The sequence below is a fragment of the Formica exsecta genome, unplaced genomic scaffold (genome assembly GCF_003651465.1).
Source record: "Formica exsecta isolate Colony F162 unplaced genomic scaffold, ASM365146v1 scaffold148, whole genome shotgun sequence".
NCBI lineage: Eukaryota > Metazoa > Arthropoda > Insecta > Hymenoptera > Formicidae > Formica > Formica exsecta.
The window spans coordinates 40,942-55,650 of NW_021848810.1; the positions used below are offsets into that span (position 1 = coordinate 40,942).

At 34.6% G+C, this 14,709-nt stretch overlaps 1 protein-coding gene across 1 annotated transcript in view; it reads right to left on the reverse strand.

Moving 5' to 3' along the window:
- LOC115246332 (small conductance calcium-activated potassium channel protein-like) overlaps positions 1–14,709 on the reverse strand; it is a 50,320-nt gene that overhangs the window by 17,342 nt on the left and 18,269 nt on the right. The window contains exon 3 of the mRNA XM_029825071.1: positions 11,629–11,724. Coding sequence (XP_029680931.1) covers positions 11,629–11,724 — 96 coding nt within the window. The remainder of the gene's footprint in view (positions 1–11,628; positions 11,725–14,709) is intronic.

Sequence of the window (14,709 nt, forward strand, 5' to 3'; positions counted from 1 at the left end):
CATAATAATATTATATATATAAAAAAATTTAAATTGAAAATTGAAAATATAAATATGTTTTGGAGATAAAGAATAATCAAATATTGATGAATAATTTGCGCTATATTATAATATAATAATAATAATATAATAATATTATATTATAATAGCGCGAATTGTGCGATTATTTGATTATATTATTTATTTCGAAAATATATCCAAATTTTCAAATGTTTAAATTTTCTTGTGCGTTTTCTTTTGACAAGCTTTTAGTAATAAAAATGTCACAGATTAATATAGACGATTATAATAATTATCAATAGTTGAGATCTTCATTCGTTCAAAATTGAACGTTATAGTGAAAAAAGTCCATTATATCCATTCATTTTGCACGATTGCCGAGCAAATATAAACAAGCGAATAAATTAATTATGCCGTGCCGTCGCATCATCAAAGCGATCTTTGAATATATGTACCGGTATCGATCGCGCAAAATTACCAATCAAAACCAAATAAGCCCGCGTATCCCGTTATGAAAGAGCTCGGCTCTTTGAGAGCGTTCAATTAATATGAATTCCAACCGCCTTGCTCGTAAACTTGATTAAAACGCTGCAACACGTACGCCATTGTTTATCGTCTATCTCGCTTACGTGAAGCCCGCGTAGTTGTAACCGTACACATGCCGCCGCCATTTCGGCAACAAATCATCCTTAACTCGGTAACGACCCTGCCAGATCTAAACAACTCGTGCTTATAGAGGCTCCCACGTACGTGTTACACGAGACACGTATCGTGCAATTTGTCTCGTATCGACGCCGCATATTCCTCATGACACTACTGATCCTCAGATTTTTACCATCTATTTTATTTATTTTTCTCCTCGATTCTTTCAAATATTTTAGCAGATTTTCACTCACAGAGATTTTTCATTTCACAGAATCTTGATATAGTAAATCCAAGATTCTCTTGGTATGAAAAATCGTGATGTATGTGTGTGTGTGTCATCCCATTTGATAGGGTTGCACAAGATTCAAGACAAGATAATATTCGTAAAAATATTTTATTAGTATTGAAAATTTTCGGAAACTTAAATCTTGTCTTGGTTTTGGGTGAATCTTTTGGTCGCAAAAATCTCGTCTTGTCTTGTTTTGTCTCGATTTTATTTACAATTTTTATCTAATACTGAACAGTTGTTTAAAATAATATTTAGCAACAGGAGCGGATGGTGACTTTTCGGGGCCTGATGCTAATATTATTTCAGGGGCTCTTTTTCCGGACAGGAAAGAAAATTACAATGACGTCAAAAAACGACGAAAAAATTACTATAAAAACTAACTTTTCTATCATAATTTATCGTTTTCTCGTTATTTTGACATCATTATAATTTTTTGTTTCATCTAGATAACAGTTTATGATAATATTTAAACATTAATAAATATACAATCCGAATAAAATACATATTTTAAATGTTAAATGTTTAAATGTTATCATAAACTGTTATCTAGATAGAACAAAAAATTATAATGATGTCAAAATAACGAGAAAACGATAAATTATGATAGAAATATTAGTTTTTATAGTATTTTTTGATGTTATTGTAATTTTCTATTCTGCTCGGAAAAAGTGCCCTTGAAATAGTATTAGCATCAGGCCCCGAAAAGTTACCATCCGCCCCTGATTGTTTTATTATTGTTATATTCAAGTTAATTTTCCTTTATTCTTTAATTCAAAAATTTATAAAAAAGTACATGATGTTCGTAATTTTCTTATTTAAATAAATAAAAATTGTTCGTAATTTTCTTATTTCATTTCTTTTTAAATTATTATGCTTCCCATAACAATTTTTATTGGTTCCGCCAAACTTCGTTTTGACCAATAAAGGTGGAAGCACATAAAATTGCAGGAGCAATGGGCAGAATGCAGAAGCCATAGCGCATGCGCTATACGGTATTTCACGGCAGAATGTAGATATCATAGCGCATGCGTTATGCCTTTTGCATTCTGCCCATGACTTCTGGATTTCCAATCTACATAAAAATACATAATGCATAGTCACGTATAACTCATTGTAGCCGGTCCTTCTAAAAGTGAATCGCGTTTTCAAAAAGAAAATAATTAAGAACAAAGAACGAATTTATATTGATTAACATGTAAGTATTCTCACTATTTAATTATCAATGTAATGAAAATACCATCTGACAATGACCATATATAATTATTCGTGTAAATTGTCTCAGTTTCGTAAACATAGTATTGTTGTGCCTCTAGCCGCTAAGGAAGAGGTCTTTTGGGATTTATACGTCCAAAGGATTAGGGTCCACGCTCGAAATAAGACACTCCCGAACGTTAGGTATAAATTGATATATTTCACAGATTCTTGTACACTATCACTTAGTCGCGATTATAATAGTCGGGCGCGATACGTACGGTACTTCGATACTATTGATATATACGAGCGAGCAGCGAGCGATGTTAATGAGCTATATTACTGAGCTAGCGTTGGTGCATCTCGCGCTCAATATATTGTTGCGTCCCTGCGGGTCGTCTAAGGCGGTTATTCATGAATATGCTGTATTCGATTCCGGGAGAACGTTGCTAAGCGTTGTTGTTAAACAACGGCGGACATCTTGGGAGAGATGGGCCATCTACAGTCGCGCGACGGATGCGATTCCGGGCGGACGTATCGGAGTTTACGATTACTATTATTGTTCTGTGTTCTTTGTGTAATAGTGTTCTGTGTTGCTATATTAAAGTTCCTTTTATTCTTTCTAAAGAGTGTCAATCATTTACTCGCGGTACGCGGGTGCCGGTTGTGTCACGCGCGTTCGAGATATATATCGATTCCGATCCGCGGACGCAACATTTTGGGGGCTCGTCCGGGATACGACGGAGTGGACGATTTTCTGGAGACGATTTTCTGTAGAATTGTGTGTTTCTTTTCGTCTATAAAAAAATGGAACAGGAAAATTCGCCGACGTCAGGAGTTTCGACGTGAAAGAGGAGTCGATTGACTTCAACGGCGGCTACGACATCGGGACCATCATTGGAAGCGATTACACTTCAGTCAGCGATGCGAGAGATTCGTGAGCTACGCGAGGAGCGGCTGCAGCAGCGAGCCGATTTTGAGACGCAATTGCGCCAACACGATGAGCAGCGAGCTGTATTTGAAGCACAACTGCGCGAACGCGACGAGGCGTTACGGGGGATGGAACAGAGGATTCGTCTGCTGGATAACAACAACCAGCTAAGTCGCCCCATTAACAGAAATTTTTTGCCTAATATTGCGCCTAATTTCGAAAAAGACGCGCGTGTTAATATTAACACAGAATTAGGCTTTAAATTGAAGCCGGACATTTTTGACGGGACTGTTCCGCTAAGAGAGTTCTTCTCACAGTTTGAGTTAATTGCGCGAGCAAATAGGTGGAGTGACGCTGCGAAAAGCGTCGCTCTCATTTCATGTCTTAGAGGAAAGGCGCGTGCGGTATTGGAGTGTGTCGTTAATATTGAAAATCTCGATTACGCAGAATTAAAGTCTAAATTAGAGTTGCGCTTTGGGGAAGGATTGTTATCTCAGTCTTATTATTCCCAATTTACGAACAGAAAACAAAAGTTGGGGGAAGATGAGGCTACCTTGGGCTCTGATATTGAACGGCTTTCGCAGTTAGCGTATCCCGAATGTACGCACGAAGTTCGTGATAAAATTGCTTGCGCGCAATTTGTTACCGCTTTGTCTAATGGATTTGTGAGAAGGACTCTGCAGTTGGAAGGAATCACTTCCTTGAAAATGGCCATACAAAGAGCCATGGCGGTGAAAGTTATACAGGAAAGTAATTTTGAAAGACGGAATAATAATTTCAACTTTGGCAATAATAATAACAACAAAAATAATTTCGCTAAAGGAAGGAGGTTCAACAATTTTGATTTCGGGAATAGGAACAATTTTAACAAATTTGACGGAAAAAGGAATTTTGGAAATTCTGGCGATAAAGCAAAAGAGAGGAAACAGGAACAAAATAAAAATTTTTACAAGAGTTCTAACTCTAGTAATAATAAAATGTTTGTAAAAGAATGTTGGCAATGTGGAGGCTCAGGTCATTTTTGAGCGGAGTGTCCGTTTTTAAAGAAAGGGGAAAACTGAATTTTGTCGAGCTGTTTGGGGCAGGTTCGACGCGAGAACGTGAAGCCCCAATAGAATTACAGAGTTATTGTTGTAATTGTAAAAATGTTAGTAATAATACTGGCACTAATAATAAGAAATTATTTAATTTTAAAGGATTTATCGATGAACAGTTATGTAATTTTAAAATTGATACGGGTTCGGATGTGTCTCTTATCAGGAGTAATTTTGTTAGAATGCCTAAGCGGCGGATTCCTCTTGATAATTCTTTTCATTTGAAATATCCCACAGGGGAAGAAGTTCCCGTAAAATTTAAGGTAATCGTGATAATTAGCTTGGGAAAATGTTCTGTAGAATTTCCGGTTTTTGTCGCTGAAAAAATTACTATAAAAACTAACTTTTCTATCATAATTTATCGTTTTTCGTTATTTTGACATCATTATAATTTTTTGTTCTATCTAGATAACAGTTTATGATAACATTTAAACATTAATAAATATACAATTCGAATAAAATATATTCATAATAAATGATATTCATGAAAACTATAAACGGTTTACAGAAACATTAACGTTTTACAGAAACAAATTAAATTAATAAAAAATAACTGACATAGATATAAAATAAAACATAAATGTAAAAAACAAAAGCATTTGAGAACAAAAGATCTTAAATTTTTATTTTTTTTTTTTACATTTCACGTTTATACATTCTTTTATAGCTTCGTCATAAGTAACAGATCTTGTGATGTCACTTTCTATTGAAAGAATTAATAAATAATTTTATCTCTCATTTTAGATTTGTACTTATTTTTTATAAAAGATAATTTAGAAAAACCTCTTTCTGCTTCACAACTTGTTATTGGGAGTGTTAAATAAATGTTCAAAATTGTATTCAGAGAATTCTTACCAAAGAAGACGCGGATAACCCATCTGATTATGACTATACAGAATAATACGTATCTCTAGTCTGATACTATATGGTTCTCGTAAGTGTCGATTCGGTAGTTGTTTGGGGGCCCCCTTCTCGTTGGGGGCCTGATGCTTAAGCATCGTAAAAATTGCATTGTTCAATTAAAGATAGAGATCCATATGCACAACTCGCCTCATGATAAGAATATATCGCATTCACTATACAGGGTGCAAAATTTCAAACATAACAGGCCGAATATTTTGATAATTAAATGAAGTACTGAGGTTTGTTTTTTTTAGATTGTATTGTTTCGAGGCGGACAAATTTTGATAAAATAAATTTGACTTTGGATGGACGCGTTAAAAAAAACCGGACTTCGATATTTCATTTAGTTATCTAAATATTCGGCCTGTTATGTTTGAAATTTAACATCCTGTATAATATTCATAATATATAATAATTTAAGATAATTATTACTATTCATGTCATTCGTATTGATATTTCTAAATTTGTTAATATAAATATGTGTGTGTGTTCTTTATTAAATTAGATTTTTTAAATCTGTATAACATAATAATTTTTTTTCATTTAATTTACACATACAAATACATATTTTAGCTTTTTTTTTAAAAAGCCAATAATCTTGACAATTTTAATCTTGATATTGTCTTGATAACTAATTAAAAATCTTGTCTTGATCTTGTCTCGAATTTCGAGACAATATCAAGACTACACACAGAAAAATACATACTATAATATATACAAGTAAATATTACTTGTTTCAAGTATTTCATAAGTTCATATATCCGCAAATCTATCATAAGTTTATCATATATAATTGAAAGAAATACATTAAATTTTTCTGATCTATTAAATTTTCTTACATTAAATTAACCATATCTGACTTTTCTTCGATAAAATTTTATAATATTCTTCAAAAAAAAAATATTTACTTTTTTTGAGTACATGATAATGAGTATTTCTAAAATTTGTGACAAGTCTATTTTAAGACTATTATTAAGAAAATATTCTTTGTTAAAGATGACTGTTACTTAAAAGAAGTAAAGTAAACTGAGTAATCATTTTACTTAGCAATAGAATATTTTTCTGTGTGTAGCCTTGATATCTCGCGCAATCCTAGTATTTGATTCCCGATTTATTAATTTTTTGTAAATTTTATAATTTTTTGTAAATGATCGTAATATCTTGATATCAAAAACCATCGTCGAATGTGCTTGCAATATCATAAATCATCTCTCGAGTTTTTTCTGTCCTACATGTAGTGGGTCGGACCTCGAAATTTGAAATTTTGCCGTTCTAACAATGGGAGTTGTGTTCCGCCCTGAAAGTCCGGGGGATTCTCAGCGGGATACGATACATTCATCATCGCGCGCTCTTATATCTTGGCGATAACTCGCGGCCTGATACATCGCGGATACTTTGCAGCTCGTATTTCTCGTCCGGCACGAAAGATGCAACCCGCCATCGCCTCCGGCGTTCTGAATGGATTAGTATAATGCAGTGCAAGTCCATTTATCCGGAAGAATAATCCGGTAGAAGTGAAGAGGGAGGGGAAAGGAGGAGAAGAAGAAGGAGGAAGAAATAGTTTCGCGTAACAAGAGAAGGAAAAATCCGCTGCATCGGGAAAAACCGTAAAGGGAGAGAAAGGGAGAGAGAGAGAAAATCTTGCACGATACCGACAATTTATGGCGACAAAAATGTCGTGAGGTTTAAAAGACTAAGAGTAATGTCAGATTTAACATCAATGATTTATGAATCCATAAATTTACACATGATATTATATCCTTTTACTTTCTTAATCTTTGCAGTATCTTAGACACGCGGTATTATGATATCATGTGGAACCAAATTTTTTTTTTGAGATAAGAAACCATAACATATTACAGATGTTTTTATGACGTAGGATACTAGTAGCCAATGAAATTTCGTCAAAATTTCCTTTAAGCCAGATAACATTCGTTAAACTTACAACAATTTTGTAAAACGCAATTTCTTTTGCCGATAATTTATCATATTATTTCTTTCGTTTATTAATCAGATTTGTGGTAGAATCGAATAAAATTATTTACATCGAAGGATGTACGCGCAGGATCTCCGTGCTAGAGATTTGACGCATCAGTAATTGCAGAGATCTGAACAGATTTATGAAACACGAAGTATGTATATATATAGAACAGGAAATAGATGGAGAAGAGAACAATGAGAATCTCGTGCAGATGACATCGATCAGAACGACGACGTATCCCGTGGGGAGATTCATTCGCCTTGCCGTGCCAGGTGAATCTCGGCAAATCTGATGCGCATGCAAATCTTTGATAAGCGACAATCAACAGGTGCTGAAAGGTCAGCAGGCCATTAGGCTCTTAGCCAGCCGTTGTTGCCACAAGATTGCGTGCGCCAGCTTGGTGTAGCCGGGCTGGTCATCATCGAAAATGCTTTCGCTCCAAATGTTTCCGATCATAGACGATATGTTCGATCAATAATTCGCCATAGTTAAAACCGATTTTAAATAGTTTTTCACGAATTTACCTTCGAAACTGATAAATGATGGGTAATAGATGGACGATTTATCGTTTGCTTTTTGTGTGAGTTTTATCTGTTTCTAATTCGAATTTCAGGCGCGCAAGATATTTGTTGTTAGATAATTTATAACAAATAATCGTAGACAATAAGTTCGATCAAAAGTTCGCTATAATTAAAAGTGATTTCAAATAATTTTTTGCGAATTTAGCTTTGAAACAAGATAAATGATGGGTAACAGATGGATGATTTATCGTTCGCTTAAATTCGTGTGAGTTTTATCTGTTTCTAATTCGAATTTCAGGCGAGCAAGATATTTGTTGCTAAATAATTTATAATAAATAATCGTAGACAATAAGTTCGATCAAAAGTTCGCAATAATTAAAAATAATTTTAAATAGTTTTCCGCGAATTTAGCTCCGAAATTGATAAATGATAGGTAACAGCTGGACGATTTATCGTTCGCTTAAATTCGTTTTATCTGTTTCTAATTCAAATTTCAGGCGCGCGCAAGAGTTTGTTGCTAAATAATTTATAACAAATAATGGCTTGCTTCGAAGTTTTCTTTTTTAACGACAATTAACTTTGCGAATTCCAAGTATCCATTAAACTAAGTTTGTGGAACTCATAGGATAGCCTGGTATAAATAAAAAGGTCTTTTATTCTCAAAAACTGATTATTTTCATCCAAACATACAAATTGCGTTCTGCAATAAATTTACAAGTAAACACACTGTAAAAAAAAAAACTGACTGGAACTTCAGACATGTCTGCAGCTTTTTTGCAAATACACTCTGTCTGAATTTTTAGACACACTTCAATTTTCAGACACACTCTTCTGAACTTTTAGAAAATGATTTTGATGATTAAAAAATAAATTGTCCGATATTTCTTTCGGATACCCAGATCTGAAAATTCGGACAAAAATGTGTCTGAATTTTTAGAAAATTGTTTACAGTGCACGAATAAAATTTTATTAAAATCCCAGGATTTTCGAATGATTTCTATCTCATGAAAATCGCATCATGACCTTCCGTCTCGAATCAACATGACGATCCTCATTATCACATCGCAAGGATATCACGGCAATGTCGAATGGGGGAGGAATAGGGGGAGAAAAAGGTGGAAGGCTTCGATATATCGCGCTGAAATTGCATCGCGCGACAACTGCGAGCTTGACGAGAGAACGTTTTTCCGGCACATTGAGTCGGGATTATCCGTTTGGGATACGGTAACGGATGTTGGCAGCTATCACATCTTTCTTTTTCACTTCGTGATCGGCTTCGATATTCCACTGGTAGAGAGATTCACAATAAAGCCCTGCTGATCTGCCATTCAAGATTAACCCGCGTTCCGTTTTACCGTCAAGTGAAATTGACACGAAACATGCGCGCATTACAATGAGACAGATTTCTTTATTTGTATGAAATAAAATATAAATCCGTTTCTCGAAAACGAGTCTCTCTCTTTCTCTCTTTTTCTCTACTATGGCGCGATTAAATCGATTATGCGCGATAGAGGCGAAAGAAATAAAAAAAATTTATTAGTTAGTATTTTATATCGATATATACCGACTATTACGTTAACTTTATCTCATTGATAATTTTAAGAAAGGTTTATTTGTCGTAAAAAAATCCAATCTTAAAACCTCTAATGTTGCGATAAAAGATAAAAGCAAGATTCTAGAAATTCAAAAACTCTCGGCAAATCTACGATGTATTGGTCTTTTTCAGAGAAATTCAGACTTTTACATTTCTCCTATTATTCCAGTATCAGTTTTACTTTTATACAAATTCGTTCCTTGAGAATCGCCCGGAGAAATCGGATACCAAAGTTACATAGCATTTCTTCTTCGTGGTTCGCTCGGTATATAACGAGAATCTTGGGTGCGAAGACTTGAAAGACAGTCATAGCGTCAATATTTGAGCTGACGCTTAGACGTTCCAGCTTTGCGCGGCTCGTTTCGCTGCCGGCCATTGGTATCTCATTAAGACGACTTCCTACCAGGCCGGAAGCAAGCCGAGAGCTCAGCGGAGAGACTTCCCTTCGCCGGATATTATAATGGACAATTACCGGTTCTCTCTCTCCGCAGTTTCAACCGCCATCATTTTTCTCGAGCTATTGTATCGAGATCATCGGATAACTTCTTAATTCAATAGTATTGAATTGAAAACTCTTTGATGGTCTCTCGTTATATTTAAAAATGGCCGAGTATTAAAAGAATTGTAAACAATTCCGGTATACATTCAACATCTTCCGTGTAATCTTGATAACTCTGAAACTTTTATTTTAAAAGGGAGGGTCACATAGAGAGAGAGAAAAGAGATCCATTCGCAATTTCCGCGAAAATTTTTCCTACTATAAAGCGGAAAAGTTGGAATAAAGAGTCCGTGGCTTCGCTGAGACAAGTGTCTCGTTGCAAATTTAAAGTTACTCGACGTTCGAGCAATGTTACTTATTGATCTAAACCCAAAGGTCGTTGCATATTTATTCGTTTCGCGAATACGTCGTTACTCATTCAGTTGCCTATGGTTTCAAAGATTCAAGCGTCACCCATCGTAAGCCCGACCACACATAAATAATCCGCTGTTGGGGTGATTGTCGATGCCAGCGTGCGATTTTGCGCGTCGGCTAGATAAAATTTAATCGCCCAGGATGTAATTGGCCCTTCATTAGTGGCGCATTAATATTATCTGCGAAATCGCCCTATCATATACAGTTTCCCGATTCCCCGCAATCTCGACCAAACGGACGGTTTAAATGGAGGGAATGTTAAATTCCACGATCACTGAAGCGTAATGCCTGCTCGGAATGATACCCTCGAAAATGCGAAAACAATTCACCCTAATTATCTGTCCCGATTGCGGGAATTTAATTTGTTTATAGTTACATTGTAAAAAATTTTCTAAAAATTTAGATATACATTTTTATCTGAATTTTCAGATGGAATGTTTGAAAGAAATTTCGGACAATCTATTTTTTAATCATTAAAATCGTTTTCTGAAAGTTCAGAAGAGTGTGTCTGAAAATTGAAGTGTGTCTGAAAATTCAGATAAAGTATCTCCGCGAAAAAGCTGCGGACACTTTGTCTGAAGTTTCAATCAGTCTTTTTTACTATGTGTTCATTTGTAAATTTATTACAGAACGCAATTTGCATGTTTGAATGAAAATAATCAGTCTTTGAGAACAAAACGCCTTTTCATTTATACCGGGCTATCCTACGAGTTCCACAAACTTAATTTAATGGATACTTGTAATTCGCAAAGTTAATTGTTGTTATAAAAGAAAAACTTCGAAGCAAGCCGTTATTTATGTTGTAAATTATTTGGCAACAAACATCTTGTGCGCGCCTAAAATTCGAATTAGAAACAGATAAAACGAATTTAAGCGAACAATAAATCGTCCATCTGTTACCTATCATTTATCAGTTTCGAAGCTAAATTCGCGAAAACTATTTGAAATCACTTTGGCAAACTATTGATCAAACATATTGTCTACGATTATTTATTATAAATTATCTAGCAACAAATATCTTGCGCGCTTAAATTTACTTCGAATTAGAAACAATTTTTTTACAGTATATTTACAGCTGTTTATAGCTATTATGTCATAGTAGTTTATATTCAACAATTTATAGAGATGAAATACTATAAATTGCATTATAATTATAATATGACATTCATAATGCGTGCATGTGAGTTTGTGTGTCTTGAAGCGTGAAAAATATCTTCTGGCAAAGGCGAATGTGTATAAGTTTAAAAAGATAGAAAAACAAGTCATTATCCAGTTTCTAAACTTTTACATAATCCAAATTGCTAATGAGAAAAAAAATCTGATTTTATATTTTTAATTTAACGTTACACGAGAAATCGTCATTTTATCGATTTTTGTATAACGTAATAAAATTATACAGCAATCGCGCGAGCGAATGGATAGAATAACTTCTCGATTTTCGGAAGAATTGAAATGATGTGATCTTTGCATTCTACGTGTATTTAAATTCAATGGTCAAAGTCAACATCCAAAGTTTTCTACTTTATTGCTACAATTGTAATACTTTGAGATGTGCATTATACGTACCTGAACTTCTAACGCATGGTAAGCAAATATGAGGCCAAGCAGTATCACAGTAGACACAGAGATCAGGGTTTTCAGTGCTGTCGAGTAAAACGAGGCCTGCAACATACAACATTCCGTATTGTATATGTATCTCTGTAAAATTATTTTATATTTATTTTTTTATTTTATCTAACAACTGTTGATTTTATCCGAAAGATATACAAGCAAAAAATACATCAAGATAAATAATTGTTGTTATTTCAGTATTTCGATATCAAGAATTATACATTATAGATGGTTCGAAAATATATATATCAGCGAATTAATAATCAAGCTCGAACAATTTATAATTTTGAGATTTAACTGCGCGTTGATTGCTCATTCTTTATACATGTGGAACAATAAAATATTCGCAGCTTTCAATTCCCGTGCTTATAAAAAAAATAGTCTTTTTTCCTCTACTTTTGCATACTAAAAAAAAGTCGAAGAATCAACGAAGATGATTAATATTATGTTCAGAAAAGTCATTCGAAGAAGGGATCCGAAAGGATCCTTCATCACTAATCTTTTCCACGTCATTAGACACTTGTCGAGACGGAATCGAAAGCTTCCGTTAATCTTTCGGATCACATCGAAATTTTCGTCATAAAATGCGCCGCGCACTCTATAAATTTGACGATTTCACGTTTCTAAATTTACTGCAATTTCCTGACATTTTTATTTCAACAAATTTAAGCAGGCTCGAAGGATACGCGACCGGATATTCGAAAGTTTACGGAGCGTTTCGAGCGACGTCACCGCTTCTTCTCATATGAAAGGAGTTCTTTGACCAAGAAGTTCATTTCCCCAAGCGTCTAACGTGAGGTATCTCTTTGTAACTGAGACTTGCTATCGAAATCTCGTTAAATTTAACTTGTAACATCGACGACATCGTAGTACAAGTTACAGCGGATTATTCGCGAAGACGACGCGATTGCGATGTCGAACCAACTATCGTTTTTCCCTCGATTCGCCTCTATAACAATGGATGTTCAGAAGATAACTCCAACTCCCACTTCTTGCACATATACATAGTTTATTCGGTGCGGGTGTGAAAACGGTTTATGTGATTCTCGGTCAGGTGAATTGTGGATCGCGAATAACGAGCTGCTTTCCGGAACAACGATGACAATAGCTCACACAAGCTCGCTGGCTGAGCAAAGCCTCTTTCCACCATGTAGCCTGGAAAGGGATTAAGGGCTCATAAAAACCACAAGGGCGAAGGGGCCGGGGAAAGGAGGAGGAGCTGGGAGGACAGGAACCAATCTGAGTATTAGTTGCTCTTGGCAAAATTTTCCTAATAAATCTCAGACATAATCTCGCGGAGTACATATTTAAATTTAAATGATTCTATTATTATTATCCGCAAGATTACATTTGAGAGATATCAAAAGAGAATCCTTTAATTTTACGAAAAAAAAATTTTCGGAATACGTAAAATAAAATCTGAATACGTACGTAATGTGTTTTGTCAAATACCGGGCGTTGTAAGATTCTTAATTATATCGTTAAATTAAACCTCTATTTTTATTCAACTGCGAAAGCTTTTTCAGCGCTTTTGCATCGAAGCTTTCGCATCTGGTTGGGTGAGAGATTTCTGGTCGCCGCATAAATGGATTAAGGGATTAGGAGGCGCGTCATAAAATATGAACGCGAGATCCATTTTCGCCCGACTTTACGTTGACTTTACGAGTGCTGTGATGCTCGTGGATACGCGAAATTACCATCGTGACACTATGCGGCGCGTAAACGCGTCGCGAATTGTGATATTTGCGCGCGTATGTGTCTATTCGCCATTGTTGCCAAGACTTAAGGATGTATGTGTGTCATATGTCAAAACATTGACAAAAGCATGAAAATTTCGTAGAAAGTAGATGTTCTACTATTTCTTCTGAATGTCTGTGCAAAACCTGAGCATAATTGTCTTAACGGTTTGGAAATTATTTAAGTTTGAAGTTAGTATTGATTCTTATGGAGGATCGCGTATTGTAGCATTTATTGATAAATTTGACAAGGAAAAAACATTGTCAACGAAATAAAAATTTTCACATATATTAAAAAAACTTGATTTAAATCCGTTTACTTGTTTAAAAGTTATTTACTAAAATTTGTAGAAAAATATTATGGTAAAATTGCATAAAAGGTAACACACTTCCAATTTTATAATCTTAAATATGTTGTAGGAGAGGTTCTTTTGAGTAATTCCCCGCAAGAAATAATTGGGGGTATTGGTTTAGAAAATATAACAAATTGAAGTTTGATATTAAAACATGTGTATGCTGTATAATTTATTTTTTCATTGAAAAAAATTGTTTATGACATTTACGCGGAGGGGCGAAACCCCTCCCCCTTCACTCCCATCCCAAAAAATTCTAACCTAACCCAAATCTATTTTCAGTTTTAAAAGTAAAGTTGGGTTGGGTTAGGTTAGATTTTTTGGGGGTGGGGGTGCAGGGAGAAGGACGGAGCCTCTCCCTCGCCCACGCATTCAATAAATAATATTTTTCAAGACAAGACTCACAAATTCGTGTAGTTGCATGTCGAAAGCTGTTAACGAACTGCGAGAGATAGATAAAACACATTATTGATAAATATCCATGACCGTGTACCTATCTCGTAAATGTAAACAAACACTTTTCCCACGTCTGCTTTACAACAACTACAATGTACACAAACTTTACTTTTCTTAATATTATTTTATAATACCTGAGAAAAAGCATTAAAATTGTAAAACTTTAATTTCTTATATCTCCTAAACCAATGCTGTCCCCCACTTATTTCTTGCGGGAAATTACTCAGAAAGATCTCCCTTATAACATATTTAAATGGTGATAAAATCGAAGGTGTATTATGCAGTTTTATCAATATTATCTCTCTCTTTCTCTCTTTCTGCAAATTATTCGTTTTTTTTTGTTTCTTGCAGTTGATTTCAGGGGTATTCACGATCAAAAGTTTTTGTCATAAATTAGGAAAAATATTGATAACAACTATTTTTTTTACGAAGACGTTAAACAGCATATAATTTTGTAATACTTTAATTCTTTTTATAATCCAGATTTATTT